The sequence below is a fragment of the Eumetopias jubatus genome, unplaced genomic scaffold (assembly GCF_037043125.1).
Source record: "Eumetopias jubatus isolate StellerSeaLion01/CBP00866 unplaced genomic scaffold, mEumJub1_p1.0 scaffold_9, whole genome shotgun sequence".
NCBI classification, from domain to species: Eukaryota; Metazoa; Chordata; class Mammalia; order Carnivora; family Otariidae; genus Eumetopias; species Eumetopias jubatus.
Genome location: NW_028274815.1, coordinates 20,825,316 through 20,845,561, shown reverse-complemented (window position 1 = coordinate 20,845,561; position 20,246 = coordinate 20,825,316). Strand labels below are relative to the sequence as shown.

Sequence of the window (20,246 nt, the reverse complement as noted above, 5' to 3'; positions counted from 1 at the left end):
AGAATGTTTCTGGTGCCCTCAAGCATGAAAAGCTATGGTGTTGGATTTGTTTCTCTCATAGGAATTGTCTCCTTGTTCCATTTGGACAATTGATTTAAAAGGACTAGAGGCAAAAATATAAATTTAGGATGAAAATTAAGTTAATCTCTGTATTCATTTTAATTAGTCCGCCTAAAACGATTGATTATAATGCAGCACAGCCGCGGGCATTAATAGGCTTGAAAGTTTGGGGGCAATATTGGATACCTGCCTGGAAGATAGGTAGGGAGATGAATAGTGTGGAATTAAATTCTCGCCTAGAAAGGCATATTTCAATTCTGAATGTCTTTGTGACTTGTCACGTAAAGGGAGGAATGTGTAACAGTAAACATAGTGCTGTGGCTTAAAAATTAGGAGACATAAATCTGTTCCCTGCAAATTACATTCCATCTTTGATCCTCTCCATTAAATGGAAGATCATTTAAAATATTTCCTTACCCAGAAATGGAGTTGAGTTAAAAGAAAGGGAGGAGTGTATATAGACAGGTACAGAGGTAGGTAGGTAGGTAGGTATTTACGCAGGTAGTTCGATAGATAGATTGATCCATCCTTCTTAACCTTTCCTTTAGATTCCTTGGCTTTACCTGAAAATTTTCCCTTGAGTCTCTGTTTGAGTGTACTGTAAAACCTGCAAAATAGCAAAGACTCTGGTCCCTTAATATTCACCAAAACTTGCTAAGTATAACCTCTGCAAAAACACTTTATATAATTAACTCAGCATTTAAATATAAGGAGAAACCAGGAGCTAGTTCCCAGCATCTAAATATGAGAAGGACTTTTCTACTTCACTTTTTGGCTTTGATGGACAAATTTCTCTGAAAAGTACTTCTTTCAATTTAGAAGAGGAAGTGAAAGATTTCCCAGGAGTAATATTTAGCAATAGTCATGTGGCTCCAAATGCAAGACAGAAACCCTTTGCAGCTGAACTTGGTGGGGAGGGAGAGGAGCTGAAGATGGCTGAAAGGCAAAATCATAGATCCCTTTTGGTAAGTTTGGATTCATTCATTTAAGACTCTCCAAGAGGAAGCAATAGACCTTGACTCCAGAAATCAGCGCTAAAGACAAGTTTTTAAAAATACTTACCTTCAAATTTAAATTTGGATTAGGTTATTAAAGGAAGCATTCTAATTAGAGGATCAGTATAAAATTGTTAAGGTTCTGGTAAAGGACTAATAAAAGAATTTAGTATTTAACAGTCTGTTTTGGAAAAAATATGGGAACTAAGTCCGAGGGAAGACAGTGATCTCTAACCAAACCAGGAAAAACATGCATGTTGCTATTGTGACCTGTATACCACAAACATCAAAGGTCTCATAACCTTGGAAAACACCTACAATGCAGAGAAATTAATTAAGTAGGAGCTCAGACTTGTGTCCTAAACTAGGAAACAAAAGCCAGCGGAGTTAATCCCTGTTGCAGTGTGTGTGGAATTGGTCACTCCTCCTGGTACAGCACAGCTCTATGGCCCGTTGGCTTTGAGCTCGAGAACCCTTCCTGTGGAGTTTGCTTGGGCTGCACGTATCGATTCCCACCTGGCTCCCACTGTGCTTATCAGGAGGAATGATAGTTGGTTCCTTTGCTCTTATCACTCTTTCATTTGTTTCCCCTGGTCATGTTGGTAATTATTAATATAATGTAAATGTCTTTGCTTTCAGTCCACCTCGGCCGCTGACTAATATGAATGACACCATGGTGAGCCACACGTCCTCCGGAGCGCCCACCCCCACCAAGAGGTATGTAGGGTTTGTGCCTCAGTCACTGCTCAGAGTTGGCCTGGCCTGGGAAGCAGAGCATTCCATAGGACGTAAAGGATTGGCTTGCTTTCTTCTCCTTTAACTGTCTTTTAGTATGATTTTCTAATTTTTTTCTTCCTTTTTTTCCTACTAACTTGTAAATATAGCAACCGAAGGAGTCGGCTTGTGAGTGGTGCCTGGGGTGGAAGCTCTTCATTTGTGATAAGCAGTGAATAGAGAGAGTGTCAAAGCAGATGAGGCACTTTTGAGATCTTTTTTTTTTTTAACATTAAACAGTATTTTGATGATCATGAATTACAACAATTTTGCATTTGTGTTCTTTAAATGTCAAAGATCGTTTCTGCTTCCTGATTAGACTGTGTGAATTGAATTAATCTCTGATATTCTCCTAAATCATTCTGTATATGATTCATGAACATTTAAGTTGAAAGCCTGAGTCTCTCTCTTAGTTATACAAGGAGTTTCCTTTAGGGTCCTACAAGGAACTAGAGCTGTGTACTCCTTTCTCTTTATTTAATTTACTCTTCTCCAAAATTCTCTTAGGACTTAAAAGAACTCTATAAAATGGCTTACGTTCTGTTTGATTTGAGCTGTACCATAATCAGAGCATTGCAGGAACTCCCTCAAGGGCATAGCCATTAAAGAATTCTTTCTAACAGTCATCACCCAAAGAGAAGAAAAAAAAAAACAACAAAGACATTCCAACTGACTCCCCAAGTTCTTCCTGAAGAAAACTACTTTGTGCCATATGTACTGATTGCTTTGGATAATTCAGCTATAGGAATGTCATCTTCTTAATGATACTTTGACTTAACATGTAATATACTTAAGATCAACTGTGTTCGTTCCCATTGGCTAAAACTCCTGGAGCACTGTTTCCCAAACTTGACTGATGAGAAGACTCGGAAGAATCATCTAGGTCGGTTGTTAAAAATGTAATCTTCTGGGACAACATCAAACCCAGTGGATCCTGAGATCCTGAGAAGCCACACCTTCAACAATAAGTATTCCAGGTGATTCTTACCATCAAGCAAGTTTGGGAAAGAGGCTTGGAAGGAAGCTAAGGAGTGCACTGTAAGACTACCCTGGAATAGAGGAGTTAGGGACTTAATAAATTAGAGTGACCTGATAATGCAGTGTTACTCGCTAGGAGACTCAAGACCAACCAGGTAAGAGCGCTTGCCCTCCACCTTCCTGAGTCACTACCCTCAGGGAACAGCCACACCGCTTCCTTTGGGCAGAGTTGAGGGGTATCGATGCCCAGAGCATAGACTTGAGCCAGACTATCGGCATTTGGATCCTGGCCCTCCCCTGACCTTGAACAAGATTCGTATCTTCATTTTTTAAATTTATAGAATGGGGACAATAAGAGTGTCTACCTTGTGGGGTTATGTGAGAATTTAAGATACTGTTTTCATTATTTAAGAAGTAAACTAATGAGAGAACAAGTGGGTACGAAGAGGTAACTTACAAATAATACCCTTTCAAGGAGAACAGAGAGCTTCTGGAAGGATACAGAACAATTAAACCTCTCCTACCAACTGAGATATTGCGGCAACCCTTGCTGACCTTAGTCCTTAATTTTTTATATTAAAACACCCTTAGTGTTCAAATCCAGACCTGGAATCTAAATATCAACTCCAGGGATGTTTCCATTTCACAACCAAGAAACCAAGGTGGATTATTGAAACAAGTCAGCTTGCATGTGGTAGATTAGTCTTAGCAAAGCCAGCTATTAGGGTGTCACTTCATCTGAGTTCTCTTCATTTACTAGTTTTGTCACTCTGAGTCACTTGAGTCCCTGAGGGCCCTAAGTGCCTGGTGACCAAGGCCCCAGACATTCAGTGACCGCAGCTGAATGTAGCTGCCAGAGGCTATTGCGGGGGGGGAGCTCTTTCTGAACAATGTTTTTTGCTTGAGAAGACTGAAAGAGGGGGCTCGGGAACAATGATAATCACTGCTGCTTCTGTGAAAGGACCAGCCTTTATGCTGGGTGTTGTGGTATTGAGCCCAGGCTTAGGATTAAGTGGCCAGCGGCAGTTGTCAGTCACTTTTGAAAGTTGTTTCAGGTGGTATACTATAGCCTGGATTAAGATTTTATTTTAAAGTCAACAGTTTAGCTAGTACCTTTTTCTAGCTGAGCTAAGTCTAGTAGAGTTGGTCAATCCTCAAGGTGGTTGTCACACTGTATAGGGGTTGAGCAGCAAAAAAAGGCAGCCAAGACCTTAGCGGGCCAGAACGGAAGACTGGGCGCTTTCATTTATGGAGAAGAGTAGTTGCTGGAGTAGAGGCCATATGAGAACAAGATGGTCCCACCCTAACGATTTAGTCCTTAGAATTTTAGGAGATTTCATTTATATTTGGGATGAGATTATGATGTAACATGTGGACATTAATTGCATAATTCATAGATTTGGCTTTTCATGGCCCAAGTTATCAAACCTGGTAAATTTCCGAGCTAGTATTCTATATACTTCCTTAAGGACTCATCAGTTTTTCTTTCCTCCTCTGAATGTCGTCAGACCTGTGTCTCCAGAGTCTGATGAAAGCTAGGAACCCAGCACATCAGCCCAATCACAGAACCTCCTCTGCTGGGGCAGAGAATCCTCAAGGGAATTAAAGTTCCTTTAGAACTCAGCATAAGAAATAAATCACTGAATCAGACAAAACATGCACAGTAATAAAAATGCAAGAAAAATTTAAGAGCTACAGTTTCTACCTTTTCAGTAGGCAGTGGGTATAAAAATAGTGACAGCCACAAGGGTCAAAAATACTGTATTAGTCCAAATAGAAGATTGTCACAAATATGAGTTAACTTTTTATTTTTATTTATTTACTTTTTAAAGATTTATTTATTTTAGAAAGAGAGTGGGTGCATGTGCATGAGCAGGCCTCAGGGCAGAAGAAGAGGGAGAGAGAGAGAGAGAGAGAGAATCCTCAAGCCCACTCCCTGATGAATGCAGAGACCGACACAGGGCTTGATCCCAGGACTCTGAGATCATGGTCTGAGCCACAATCAAGAGTTGGACACGTAACCAACTGAGCCATCCAGGCACCCCAAGAGTTACTTTTTTTTTTTTTAAGATTTTATTTATTTGTTTGACAGAGAGAGAGACAGTGAGAGAGGGGACACAAGCAGGGGGTGTGGGAGAGGGAGAAGCAGGCTTCCCGCCAAGCAGGGAGCCCGATACGGGGCTCGATCCCAGGACCCCTGGATCATGACCCAAGCTGAAGGCAGATGCTTAATGACTGAGCCACCTAGGCACCCTAAGAGTTACTTTTTAAAGAAGAAAACCTTAAATTCAGAGATGCTGGCTGTCATGTGAGATACTATGAATTATGTTCCTGCGAGGGTCCACTGTAGGGGTTTGCTTTGTATGATATTCTTTCAGTATGCCTGTATTGAAATTGCTATAATTGAGTAGAAATTTCATTTTTTGCTTCAGTATGATTAGTTTCTGGAAATTTGCTCTCTTTCAAAAGAACCAAAACAATACACTTAAAAACAAACAACAAAAAACTTTCAAAACTTTTAAACAGAGACTTAAAATCCCCCCCTTCTACCTGATTCCTCCGAAGCTTGCTTCAGTCGCTCTCCTTCCACAGGGTTCAGAATGAGGATGGTGATATTATTCTCTGGACTATTGTACTGTTTCTAATCATAATGTACTTTCAGACCAATATGGTAAATGATGCCAATATTTTTAATTTTTTTAATATCTCCTAAAGCCTTTGCTTTATGACTTTTTATGAATATTTAAACTTTCACAATTCTCTGGGCATTTCATAGAACCATGGCAGTAACAAAGACTTCCAGTATCAAACTTCTGCTTTGTGCATTTGGTATGTATATTAGTATCAACTCTTTTTAACTTCAGGTATTAAAATTTAACATCAAAAAGCACAAACCCAGTTAAGCAAGATGAAAAAGTTTAAGTTTTAATGATCTGCTTTATAACATTGTGTTCATAATGGCTACTACACTGTACACTTAAAAATGTGTTAAGTGGGTAGATCTCATGTTACCTGTTCTTAGTTAAAAAAAACAAGAAGGAAAAAAAGGGACAACCCCACAAAGACAAAGGCAAAAGCAGGAAGCAAAGGGCAGAAGTGTTCATGGATCACAAAAGCAATGGAAAAGCTGCCGGGATGCCCACCTGTAGCTTCTCCATCTCTTGGTTACTCTCAGAATGCCGTCTCCATTCCCTGCTGCTGTGAACCACCTTCTCCTAATACTGCCGATGGCCTCAGGTGCACAGCCACAGAGTCGCCACTCAAGAGGTTGTGTTTTCCTACCTTGGATTAGAAAACTCCAAGGAAGGATTCCTGCTGTCCTGGGCTGTATTACTGCCGGTCTGTGTGTCTGTGATGGGCCACACCCATTAGACCTACATCATCAAGACGGAGGGAGGAGCATTTCCCCAAAAGAAGGTTATACTGTCAAGAACAGAAGAGAGAGGCCATGGGAAAGACAAATAACAAGGTTGTTGGCAGACCACTGTTTTGCTACCCAGTACACCAATGTGTGCAAAAGTGTGTACATACACACGCCCTACGCACCTTCTCATTGCGTTTCCAACAACAGGGCTTTCCTTCACATGACGCACATAATGCATTCCATGTAAAACTGTGAATGCGTGCACGTATCTCCCAGGAGTCTCTCCACCTCCTATAACAGCCCTGGGTGCTAGATACCTAGGCTGTGTCCACTCATCCAGGTCAGGTCTCTGTATGTCTTTTTGTGACTCATTAGCCCATCCTACCCTGAAGCAAATAATAAGTTGTGAGCGCTATGCACCCAGTATAGAAGGCATAGATCGGGAAGGAGGAGAATTGTAACTCGGATAGTGGGGAAAGGAAGTGACACACAACATGGCATATTGAGCCACATTTGCCTATGTTTCCTTTTGAAACACCACCAAAATGACAGCCAAGAGATTATCTTGAGTAAAAACTCACAAGAAGAAAGAAAAACGGAAGAGGAGACAATAGCAATGAGAATTTGGAAGCAGCAGAGCAGATGGGTGACCGGAAACTGATTTATGGATTGGAGAAGACCAGAGCCTCAGCTGACAGCAAGAGGAGCCCAGAAGAAAGCCCTCCCCAGAAATGAGAAGGCTCTGAAAAGGAGGATGCAGAACAGCTGGCTGGTAGTCTGTCCAGGAAGCACTTAGAGCCACAGATTGTCTACATACTGGGTAACTGCCCCTACCCCACTCTGCCAAAGTGTTGAGGTTTATGTTTGGGTTTTCTGGAACAATACAACCCCCATAAGACCCTAGTTGTCTTAATTATCTCACCCTCAGTGGGCTGAGACAACTGCTTTCAGACAACCTATCTCCCTTGCAACATCATTCTGAACACTTCAGGAAATCCCTGCTCCATCCTGTTATTCCTCCCAAGGTGCCTGGAACTCTGGCCATTAGGGGCACAAGATCTAAGTTCCAGGATCTTAGGGATTTCAGTTTAACCAGTTGCTTTTCTCAGTAGCCATGTAGCAAAGATTGATGTATTCCCTCCTTGGGATGGAGTGTTGCTACCATCCACACCTCAGCTTGACTCAGCTAGTTCTTCTAAGTGTTACTCTCCACTTCTAGTATCAGTTTCTCTTTTAGGCAGAACCCTTGGCCGTAAGTGACAGAAGCTCAGTTTGAATTAGCTTCGGGAAAACAAGAAGGTTTTGGGGTTTTTTTTAAATTTATTTTAGAGTGTACGTGCAAGCAGGGGGAAGGGCAGAGGGAGACGGAGAGGGAGAGAAGCAGACTCTGCCTTGAGAGTGGAGCCCGACAAGGTGCTCAGTCTCAGGACCCTGAGATCACGACCTGAGCCAGAACTAAGAGTCAAGACGCTTAACGCACGAGCCACCCAGGTGCCCCTGAAGGTTTTTGTTTTTGTAGCCAAACTGTGGGAAGAGCAGAGTGGTATGTGGCTGGTCTTCAGGGATGACCAGAGCCAGGGGAGCTCTAACTCACTTAGGTGTTTCCCTACCTCCCTCAACTATGCTCATGCTCATTGTTCCTCCCTGTTGTATGTCAGCTGCTTCTTCCCTAACACACCTACCTTTCACATGACAGGGAATATATTCATGACACCTGTGTGTTCATATTTCATAAGCTCACTACCCTGAGGTGATTGACCTTCTCTTTGTTCCAACTTGAAAACTCCCAATGAAAGATCTTTTTGGTCCATTGTGGATTGTGTTACTTACCCACTGGTTTTCTGTTTGCTGGCCCCACCTAAAATAACATGGTTGAGTGGGTAGGGGTCAATCTCCAAAGAAGGTTGTTCTGCTGTCTGTGGAGAAGGTAGGAAGCTGAAGAGACGCGTAGCAATAGGCTTCTTTTTTGGGTGGTTTCTGAAAAATACTGCATGTGTAAGTATATTACATCACCCCTCCATTAGCATAGATTTGTTTCAGGAGACCCTTTTTTCCCCTACCACCTCATTTTTATTTCTCTTGGGTTAAATAATGCTTTCTATTCTGTTCAGATTATTAAGATGTATTGTGTTGGGACATAACACTGTCTTTGGGAGGTAACAGGTAAATATTAGAGCCACTATTTCTGAGTAGTCACCAATTGCTAGGAATCTTAAGTAAAGTCAAGATTTTATCAGTCAGAAGTTTTTAACTTTAACACGTACTTCGGAAGAAGGAGAAACGTTTTGGGGTAGGGGCAGAGGGAGAGCGAGAATCCCAAGCAGGCTGACATGGGGCTCTATCTCACCACCCTGAGATCATGGTCTGAGCCAAAATCAAGAGTCAGACATTTAACGGAGCTATCCAGGCGCCCCGGAAAAGCATTTTTTAAAGGCCAGAAGAAGCCATACTATAAATATTATTTCTGAGCTGAAGACACAGAGATGAGTTGCACTATAATAGTATTAAAATGGCTTTATGAATGGGTGCCAAGGTAAAGGTTTTATCTTGTTATCTACAGAATACTGCAGAATGACAAAAGCCACGGTCTGCTGTGTTTTAGACTGAAAATAACAGAGATATTGGTGCAACTAAGAAAGGAGGCAAACTGAAATTGGTCAAGCCAGAAAACTATCCATTTGGGAACTCAGGCTACTGATGCTCTTCCCTCCTGTGAAATGAGAATACGAAGAGTTTGGTTGAGGGATGCCTGGGTGGCTCACTTGGTTTCGTGTCTTACTCTTGATCTTAGTTCAGGTCTTGATCTCAGGGTCATGAGTTCCATGCCCAGCATGGAGCCTACTTAAAAAATTTTTTAAAGAACGAAAGAGGAGTTTGGTTGAAAAGCAGGAATTAATGAGGATTTAAGCATGATCATGAAACAACTAGCTTGCATGAATTCTTCATGAGGATCTCTCCAAGACAACACAAGAATTACTTTTTTCTCCAATCTATTTTTGAAAGACAGAAAAACAGAGTAATTGAAAATTAACACATAATCTTATGGGCTGCAGGGTCCTCAGTGTTGGCAGATTTCCAAAGTCCATCTGATGGCCCAGGCAGACAGCCAGGTTTCAACTGTCTCTCGGTTGGGATTAAATTCCATTTCCATTCAAGCATTTAAAGTAGACCCTTCAACAATTCTAACTCAGGTTAGTACAAACAAAAAGGTTGAGTATTTCCAAGTCCATACTTTAAAGCTTAAGTTTGAAAAATTGAAGCTTACAGAGGCATAGTAACTAATAGTTTCCTCTTTTCATTGGACTAAGGCTAGAGGTTCTCAACATGAGCAAGAATTATATCCATTATGGACTCTCAGCTGAACAGAGGGGAAGAAGGAACAGGTCTGGGGAGGAAAACTGAGTTCAGTGTTGCCATGTTCAGACTGAGATGCCTGAGAGATCCTGAGAGTGAAGACAGGCTCTGTGGATTTTGGATGTGGGGGGCCAAGGAAGGGGATGGATGATTCTCCTCCAGGTTCCTTTCTGGCTTAAGTTAAGGTACTTGTGGTTGAAACACAGGAGGAAAATTTGGGCAAAAAGATAACAAGATTATGTTGAGTTAGAAGTACCTGTGGGACACAGAGGAGCCAGACCTTAGCATGAGTTCTTGTCATCCAGATTCTTCCAGCTACCTCAGATTCACACTAGCAAAGGACAGACAGGTACTCAGATCCAACAAATGACCAGTAGAACCTACACACACACACACACACACACACACACACACACACACACACACACACACACACACAATTTTACCTATTTTTCACATCTGCCTTGGAAACTATTAACTTGAATACCTCTTGACCACATGTCCTATTAAGAAGCTGACTCAGGGGCACCTAAGTCAGGCACTCAGGGTGGCTAAGTCAGTTAAGTGTTTGCCTTCAGCTCAGGTCATGGTCCCAGAGTCCTGGGATCGAGTCCCGCATCGGGCTCCCTGCTCATCAGGGAACCTGCTTCTCCCTCTGCGCCCCACCCTCTGCCACTCATGGGTTCTCTCGCTCATAAATAAATAAATAAAATCTAAAAAAAAAATAAATAAAATCTTAAAAAAAAAAAGCAGTGCCCTGCTTTGTAGTGACATGCCAAGGGCTTGCACATTTAATGGAAATTCCTATAGCAACGCTGAAACTCCTGTGGTGATTCAGTTTAACCATGGTTTTTCATTCCTTTTAACATCAAACTATTAAAATATTTCAACTTATTGTAGTAAAGCAGATATTTAAAACAAATCAGTGCTGTGGTTAAAAAAAAATCTTACTTTTCTTCATGGATCTTATTTGGAAATCTCTAGTCTACTCCCCACCTCACCCCCAAAACATTCTTTCCTTTTTCACCAGACAGCTTTTTCTGAAATGCAACTCTAATGATGTTACTCTCCTGGTCGGAACTTTCCAGTGACTCTTTCATTCTACAGCACTGTCCAGTAGCATGGAAACCAGCATGGTAGCCACCAGCCATGTGAGGCTGTTGAGCACCTGAACTGTGACAGAGGAAGTGAATTTTTAATTTTATTTAATTTGAATTAGTTTGAATTGAAACAGGTACATGTGACTAATGGCAGCACAGTTCTACAGGATTAGGCCGCCGTGTCTGGGTCCTGCTTACTGTGGTGTCCTTGTCTTCTGACTCAGTGCCTGACACCTCGTAGGTGCTCCAGACATACTCAGATGCCCAATTTCCATCAGAAGTGCTACTAGAACTGTCGTATATTTGGCCATGAAAATCACCTACTTTTATGGATTGAATTGACATTTGTTAGCTTGGCATCTGTAGCTTATGAAGCTGTTCCAAGGTGACTGTTGCTAGCCTCCCCAGCCTTGCCTTATTTTACTCTTTCTACTCAGCTTCTACACACAGAATTACTCAAATCACTTACAGTTTCCCAAGCACATTTCTGCACATGCTGCTTCTGCCTTTAATGCCTTCCCACCCTTTTTCCCCTTTATTCCCCTTTGTCATCTCATTCTTCCTTCTTAACTTCAACTCCTCCAGGAAGCCTTCCCTGATACCCTAAGCTAGGTTAAGTGTTCTTCCTCTGTGAGCTGTAGCCTCTTGTTTATATCAGTGTATTGTAATTACCTGTTTGTTCGATGCCTTTCTAGATAGACTATAAGCTCACTGAAGGTGGGGACTCACCAGGCTTTATCCAGAAACTTACTTCTTTTCTCCAAATCTTGCTGTTGCTTGCCTCTTAATCAGTACTTCCTCTGTTAGGTAAAGGATTTTCTTCTTCCAGTTACTTCAAGCACATGGCATCTTATAACATTGCCTGCTTAGTCCATTCAGAGCAGAGAAATAAAAGACATGAGTTATACTGACGTATCTGGTTCTGCTCCAGTACTGCATCGTTCACTCTAGCTACTACAGATAGCCCCTGGTTATCTGTCCCTTTCCTCTGCAAGAGTGAGAAACTGGCTCCTGTTGGCCCACTAGCCATGTACCTGGTAGCATGGATAGCGGTTTCAATATTGCTGATTTATTTCTTCAATAGATTATTGAGATATAATTCATTCACCATACCATCCATCCACTTAAAGTGTATGATTCAGTGGTTTTTGGTGTATTCACAGAGTTGTGTGGCCATCACCACAATCAATTTTAGAACATTTTCATCACCCTCCCAGATTGATTTACTACTATAAGATCACTCCCTGCAGTGTGGAGAATTGACTATAGTGGGCAAGAGTGGAAGAGGAAAGCAAGCAAGGGCTGTTGGGTAGTCTGAGTGGCACTTGGTGAGACCTTCCAGATGAGAAAGGGTGGGGACGGGGGGAGCAGTGAAAGGGGCTGGTTTGAGGGTCTGGTTTCAGAGAAGAGCCAGCAGGACTGATTAATAGTTTGGATGTGAGGCATCAGGAAATGAGAGAAAGCCAGAGGCCTTCCACTTTGAGCTTGATGGTTGGGTGAGTGGTGATGCTATCCATTTAAACTGGTCAGTTTGGGGGTGCAGCAGGTGAGGAAGTGGGTGGAGAGAGTCAGGGGTTTTAGTTTGAACATGTTAGGTTTGGGATGCCTTTTAGGCAGCCATGGGGAGATGCTGAATAGGCCCTCCAATACACAATCCTGGAGCTCCAGGGAGAGGTCAGGGCTGGAGATGCAAAGTTGTGAGGATTACAGTAATACCTTTTTGGTAAGATTATCCTGAGAATAAGCAAAAGAGCATATGTGAAATTCTCTGATAAGGTCACAGGTACTTTCTTGGTAATGACTACTACATTATCTTCTTTAATCCTTCCTATACTCTCTAAAGTACGTAATACATGAAGTAGATTTTATATTATTATTATTATTTTACAGATGAGGGGACTAAAGCAGAGAGATTAATGTCTAGGCTCACACAGCAAGCAGGTGTGTGTGGATTAAACCCAAGACTGCCTCACTCCAAAGCCCAGGCTCTGGTTGCTATGCTCTCCTGTCTCCTGCTAAGTAGTGAGTCCTGCTCCTGGGGCTGCAGGCTGTCACTCCGGACAGACACAGCCTCTGCTTCTGACCTTGTCCCTGCCACAGCTTACCCATCGTCCCCTCCCTCACTGCTCACATCCCTTTCCCACGGTGGGGGCCTCTTCACTTCTGTCAAAGGGACCCTCTCTTGCTGCCTATAGAGCTTCTGCTGAAGCCATGAGACTTGAACGCCCCCATCCTCTTGGAGAGAGGTCTCACACTGGAGTGTGCCTCAGAAGCACCTGGAAGCTTGTTTCAAATGCATGGAGTGGGGAGGGTGCCTCATGAGGGAAAGAATGCTGCTCAGGATTACCCCCCTCGCGCCTCCCCCTCCCCGGGAGAAATGTGCTCATCTCATCATCACTCCTCTTTTAACTCTGGTTTATTCGCCTCACCCTTGCTTTTACTGATCTCCCTAATTGGATAAAATTCTATTATGTCTTTTATTTTCTTCTTAAGTAATCTCTACAGATAATGTGGGGCTTGAACTCATGATCCCAAGATCAAGAGTCGCGTGCTCTACCTCCTGAGCCAGTCAGGCGCCTTCTGTTATGTCTTCTTAGAGGAGGACAGTGTCCCTCCCATCATAACACATACTACATTTGCCATTTTACATTTATTTGTTTGATCATCTCTTTTTCTACTAAACCGTTAGCACCAAGAGAGCAGCTGCCGTGTCTGGGTCCTGCTTACTGTGGTGTCCTCATGTCCTGACTCAGTGCCCGACACCTTGTAGGTGCTCCAGACATGGACTCAGATGCCCAACTTCCACCAGAAGTGCTACTAGGACTATCGTATATTCGGCCATGAAAATCACCTACTTTTATGGTTTGAATTGACATTTGTCAGCTTAGAATAGAACAATTATTATTTTATATGGGATTCTAAACGATTCCAAATTACTGACTTTGCTTTAGAAAAACATTTCTAAAGCAAAACCTGTTTGTAAGTTGGGGATTGTATAGAGATTGATATTTTATCAAAAGGAATGTTTAAATTCAAAAAAGTAAATCTGGAAAAACAGGTACACCTTTGAATGTGAGTATATATATCACTTATATATCTAACATAATACCCACACCCCAACACAGACTTGTCAGAAAATTCGTGGGCCTTTAAGTTCCTTATTTACTATAGACAGCGACTGATAATGCTTTTCATTTTGAAAAGAAAATGCTTTTCATTTTGGTTTAGATCCCTTGTTATCTGGCAAATGACACTAGTTCTGAATAGCAGTCTTTGTAGAAAATTAAAATGGAGTTTAATAAACTGTTGCATCTATAGTAAATGCTTCCAATTTCGTTCCTGCCATTCCCTTTTGAACACACCCTGGTCAGATTTCCACTTCCTGTTCACTGCCAAAACCCGTTCTGTCAAGGAGACCAGTGCTGTCCTCAGTGTTAAATCCAGGGATGAATTCTCAGGACTTACCCAGGTTGATCTTCAGTGGCCGTTGACATAGATGATTGCTCCCTTCTACTTGAAACACTTTCTGTACTTGCCTCCAGGTGTCCTGCTCTTCCTCCGTGGCCCCCTTCGCTAGTTTTCCATACCTCCTTGAACTCTTAAATGTTAGTATGCCAAAGGGACCACCTCTCTTTTCTCTTTGTCCTCCCCGTAGGTGATCCCATCCAGACTGCGAGCTTTTAATACTGTCTATATACCAGTGACTTCCAAACTTCTTTTTCTGGCCCAGACCTTTTCTCTGAGCTCTGACCTCTGACCTCGTAGCTTCCTCCGAATCAGTACCTTCACCTGGATATCTAATACACATCTCACAATTAGCATGTTCCAAACTGCATTCTGTGTCTCGCCCTACCAAACTCGCCTCTCTCTCAGTCTTCCCCATCTCAGTTAGTGGCAATCTCGCTCAGTTTGCCTAGTCATTAGTTGCTTAGTCAGAACTCCTGATGCTTCTCCATCTAAGGTGTCAGATTATTAGATCAGCTTTATCCAAAAACACTGTCAAAATAGGCCCAGGATCTTGCCATTTCTTATCACTTCAACAGCTACGACTATTCTCCTAGCCACTCTTGTCTCTCATCTGGCATGTTGCAGGAGGCTTCTGATAGGCTGCTTCTTCCCCACTCTCTGACACTTCCATCTTCCACAGTGCAGATGATCTTATTAAAATATAAGTTAGAGAATACCTGCCTCTGCTCAAAACTCACCAGCAACTTCTCATATCAGAGTAAAAGCTGAAGCCCTTATGCTGGCCTCTATAACATTGCTACTTTTCAGTCTGCTAAAGAAGCAATTTTGTTTTCTTTTAATTTCTAGTTTGAATTAGATCAATACTTTACAAAAGTATAAAAATGAGTTACTACAGAGGCGCCTGAGTGGCTCAGTTGGTTAAGCAACCAACTCTTGATTTCGGCTCAGGTCATGATTTCAGGGTCATGAGATTGAACCCTTCCACCCCCACCATCCGGCATGGGCTCCACGCTCAGCACAAACTCTGCTGTCCCTCTCCCTCTGCCCCTCCCACACCCCTCCTTGAACTAACACGCACTTGCACACGCTCTCTCTCTCTCTCTCTCAAATAAATAAAATCTTTTTAAAAAAGTGAGTTACTACAGAGAGAAATTCCTCTGGTCATGAAGTAACTGATGTCTATAAACTTCTAGAAAACTATTCTAACTAAAGCAACTGTTTTCAGAAATTAGTAAGTAGGGCAGGACTGTTCTCTGAGGGAAGGGAAATAAATGAGGAGAGCCCTATGATTGCCCAGGCTTTCTACTGGGAGGCATTTACTAAAGTCTAGTGCTGGAGACAAAGCAGGGTAAGCCCTATTTGCTGAGAATAAGGAGAGAGAGATTGGAGTTTGGGGAGGCTGGAATTTGCCAAGAGGGAATACCGGAGGGGAGGAAGCATGCAGAGAAAGAGCTCCCTAAACCTGCATACAGGTCTCTTCCATCTTTGGCTGAAAACTAAGCTGCATTTGTGTAGAATGAGATTTCACAAGACCACCAAAGAACGACTACCTGTGAAAGAACAAGTCCCAGGGATTTGAAAGTGGAACAGCTACTCAAATGCAGCCTGTTTTTGGGTTCCAACCAACCAGAGTAGAGACATCATCCAACACTGGGGGCATTCAATAAAGACCCCAGAAAGGCCATACTTTAGGAGCAGGGTGAAAATAGCCCTAGATAAAAGTTACCCTAGATCTGCACTAATGAAACTTTAATACAGGCCTCAAAAGGACCAGCCTGTCCAAAAGTAAATTAATTACTAGATTCTTTAGAAGAAGACAACAAAATCCAGACATTCAACAACATAATCCTCACAATTTCCATCATCCAGTGAAAATTTAGAGGACATAGGAAGCAGCCAGAAAGTATGTTCTGTGACCTGAATAAAATTAGTCAGTATAAACAGATCCAGAAATAACAGGCATGATGCAATGAACAGAGATGGACTTTAAAACAGCCACAGTAGGGGAACCGGGATGCTCAGTCAGTTAAGTGTCTGCTTTTGGCTCACGTCATGATCTCCAGGTCCTGGAATTGACTCAGCCCGGAGTCTAATTTTCTCTCTCTCTCCCTCTGCCTGCCCTCCCTGCTTGTTCTCTCTCTCTCTCAAATAAATAAAAATCTTTTTGTTTTGTTTTGTTTTTTATTTTATTATGGTATGTTAGTCACCATATAATACATCATTAGTTCTTGATGTAGTGATCCATGATTCATCATTCTTGTATAACACCCAGTGCTCCATGCAGTACGTGCCCTCCTTAATACCCATCACCCGACTAAACTATCCCCCCACCCCTCTCCCCTCTAAAACCCTCAATTTGTTTCCCGGAGTCCATAGTCTCTCATGGTTCATCTTACCCCCTGATTCCGCCCCCTTCATTTTCCCCTTCCTTCCAATGTCTTCCATGCCATTCCTTATGTTCCACAAATAAGTGAAACCATAGGATAATTGACTTTCTTTGCTTGACTTATTTCACATAGCATGATCTCCTCCAGTCCCACCCATGTTGATGTAAAAGTTGGGTATTCATCTTTTCTGATGGCTGAGTAATATTCCATTGTATATATGGACCACATCTTCTTTGTCCATCCATCTGTTGAAGGGCATCTCGATTCTTTCCACAGTTTGGCTACCACAATACCCAAACTGTGCAATAGTCAAATAAATAAAAATCTTAAAAAAACCCAAAAACCAGTCACACTAAATACCAAAAATGTAAATGAAAATATTAGCATAATGAGGAAAAAAATGGAAATAAAAAGGAACCAACTATAAACATAATTGGAGGTTTCTGCATATATATTCTACTTCAGTGACAAAAAGTTTTAAATTAAAAAATAGAACTTCTAGAGTTGAAAGAGATAATACCCAAAATGAAAAAGTCAGTGGTTGGACTAAACAGTATATCAGAAATTACAGAAGAAAAAGTCCACTGAACTTAAAGACATAGCAATACAAACTATCCAAAATGCAATGCTGAAAAATGAACAGAGCCTTCAAGACTTATGGGACAATGGCAAACAGCCTAACAGAGGGAGGAGAGAAAAATCATTTCAGGAAATATTTTTTTCCAAATTTCCAAATAAATTTTTACTAATTTGATGAAAACTATAAACCCGTAGCTACAAGAAGCTCAACAAACTATAATTAGGATAAAAAGAAAACCATACCAAGGCATATCAGTCAAATTGCTGAAAGCCAGTGATGAAGAAAAAGTATTAAAAGCAGCTAGAGGAAAAAATATGTTATATACAGGGGGGAAAAAGATAAGATTTTTGAAGTGATTTCTCATTAAAAACAATGCACTTGGGGTGCCTGGGTGGCTCAGTCGGGTAAGCATCTGCCTTCACTGAGGTCATGATCCCAGGGCCCTGGGATCAAGCCCCACATCAGGCTCCCTGCTCAGTGGGGAGTCTGCTTCTCCCTCTGCCTGCCACTCCCCTTGCTTGTGCTTGTGCTCTCTCTCTCCAGTAAATAATAAAATCTTTAAAAAAAAAATGCATGCTAGCAGAAAATTGAATGGCATTTGAAAGTAGTGAGAGAAACTGTTTTTACTCCTTCTAAAATATATAGATTTCCTAGCTTTATCCACTGAAAAGTTCTAGAAGCAGTGATCGTCCAGGAACAAGGAGCACCCTAGAACCCTAACTGTGGTCTCTAAACACTCTTTCCTAGTAAAGGGAACCTGCAATCCTTGAAGGAATAGTTGATTCCAAGTGTGGGGCAGACATACACAAGATAGGACTGGCATCTTACCAACCAAGTGGGTCATCTGTGCCAACCAAGGAAGCTAATGATATCTAATGGATCTATTAGATTAACACAGGAGCCTACTTACAGGAGCTCCCACTGGCCAAAGATAGGACAATTTGAACATCAAAACGATGATTATAATGGATTGAGGTAATCAGATACATAAAAATCTATGAGTTCCTATAAAAAAGAAAACTCCTTGGTAACCATTGGAGGTTGCTAGGGCACTAATTCATTGTTCTGAAATTTGTTAAATAGTAAGAAATGCCAAGCATTTGTTTTACCTTTTCTGAATGATCAATATCTCAAGATAAACAAATAGAGAAAACTAATAAATGCAGAAAAAATGATAAAATTGGAAACCGGATCTTGAATCTAGGCAAATCATTAGTAAATGCTAAAGCCATTAGGTGAAAAGTTGATGGGGGACTTTACAATGGAGAGATGTAACCAATAACATCTGAATCCACTGATTAATATTTATATTCCATTATGTGCCCCCATTTGATTTTTAAGTGCACCATATTACCTACGACAGATTCTAGCCCCTTCTCAAAAAATGAAACGAAAACAAAAACTTTAATCAAATCTCTAGCTCTAGCCGCAGGGGGTAGAGAAACAAATGGCACCAAGGAAACAGTCAAATCCAGAATGTAGGGTATGCCACTAGATAACTTGCTTTCTTCACAAATAAATGACATGACAGAAACAAGGAAAAGGAAGAACTGTTTTAGATTAAAAACAGAAACATATCAACCAGATGCAGTGTGTGTGGACCTTGTTGGAATCTTGATTCTAAATGTAGATGGATATTTTTTAAGATCTGAGGAAATTTTCAGATGGACTGAGTTAAAATTTTCTTAATTTTTTTTAGGTGTGATGATGGCATTGTGGTTATGTACATTAAGCTTTCTCAAATGAAATAATAAATTGTCTGGGATTTGCTCCAGCCACCTCATTCTAGACAAAAAGTTGAGTGAAGGAAGAATAGATTCAATAAGTTGACAAAATTTTGGTTTTTGTTGAAGTTTGGTGATGGGTACATGAAAAGTAGTCATTAGTTTACTCTCCATTTTGTGCATGTTTTAACATTTTTGGAATAAAACACTTTTAGAAACTCTTTTGCTTAAGGACCGTCTGAATGTCTATAAAAGAGTCTCACTCAGAATGTATACAGTGTTGTCTTATGATAAGGAACAATTCTGACAAGTTTGGTTTAAGTATCAGTTTTATGGGAGAAAATAGAATGATGCTAAAGGCAGTAAGTATCCTTATAGAAATAAAAGGGTTTAACTGGTATCATGAGATAACACTGAAAATTCTTTACATGTAGACAAAAGCTATAAAAGCATTAGGGGGCATTTGGTGATGTTAAGTAGACCCACTCTGTTTTCCTGCCATTGGGCATTCCCTAAAAGGTGCATCCATCTCAGAGCCCAGAACGTGGATAAGACTGATGGGCAAGGCTTCTTGGTGACCCCTCCTTGGTTTCCCCTGCTCAGATGCTGATGTGTCAGTCACCCAAGGCTGTTTCCTAAGAGACTGCTTTTGTTCAAAGGATTGGTGAAATGTATTTTCTATGGTCTAACACCATATTCCATTATGCATTGTGGTTTTTTATTGTTTTCCTTATCATGATTTATTATTTTTTTCTATTTTTCTTTTGAAGTTTGCCCATTTTAATCCATGTTCATTTTTCGCTCTGTATGTGTTTGTGTTGTGCTTGGTGTCTTTGCCTCCGTTGTTCCTAGGTTACAGTATAGCCAGGACATACCCAGTCACTTGGCCGATGAGCATGCGCTGATAGCCTCCTATGTGGCCCGTCTGCAACACTGTGCACGGTCAGTGGTAGAGCAGCGGCAGCAGGCCGGTCATCAAGGGCTGATCAGAGGGAGGGAGAGCTGTGTTACCTGGGCTTGCCAGCTGGAAAAAGCTCTGCGTGTGGGGTTTTTCTTGAGAAGCTACCAGCTATGTTTGGCAGAGTTTAAATAATTGCTAAAGCATTAACTTCTAAAACAGAAGGAGCCTTGCCAAGCCTGGGCACTTACCTAAACATATAGTCAGAAATGCTGTTTTAAGGTGGAATTCACTTCCTTCACCTTACACTTAAAGGCTATGTAAATCTCAAACATATGCAGTCCCAAAGATGTACATTCACAGAGCTGTTTGATGCAACCTCTTACTGCTCATTCTTGTCTAAATAATGAAACCTTTCTACTGATATTCAGAGCATAGGGTTAATCAACCCACAGATATGTCACCTTGTCTAATCTTTGATACCATCACCCTGTAACATCTTTGCATGTTACAACTTCATCTCTTCCCCCCAAATCTATCGTTGATTATTTAAACCAGTGGTTT

At 41.4% G+C, this 20,246-nt stretch overlaps 1 protein-coding gene across 8 annotated transcripts in view; it reads left to right on the top strand.

Moving 5' to 3' along the window:
* DTNB (dystrobrevin beta) overlaps positions 1-20,246 on the top strand; it is a 217,723-nt gene that overhangs the window by 138,263 nt on the left and 59,214 nt on the right. For all 8 annotated transcript variants that reach the window (XM_028099502.2, XM_088026349.1, XM_088026351.1 and 5 more), the window contains exons 10-11: positions 1,695-1,772; positions 19,637-19,726. In XM_028099502.2, coding sequence (XP_027955303.1) covers positions 1,695-1,772; positions 19,637-19,726 — 168 coding nt within the window. The remainder of the gene's footprint in view (positions 1-1,694; positions 1,773-19,636; positions 19,727-20,246) is intronic.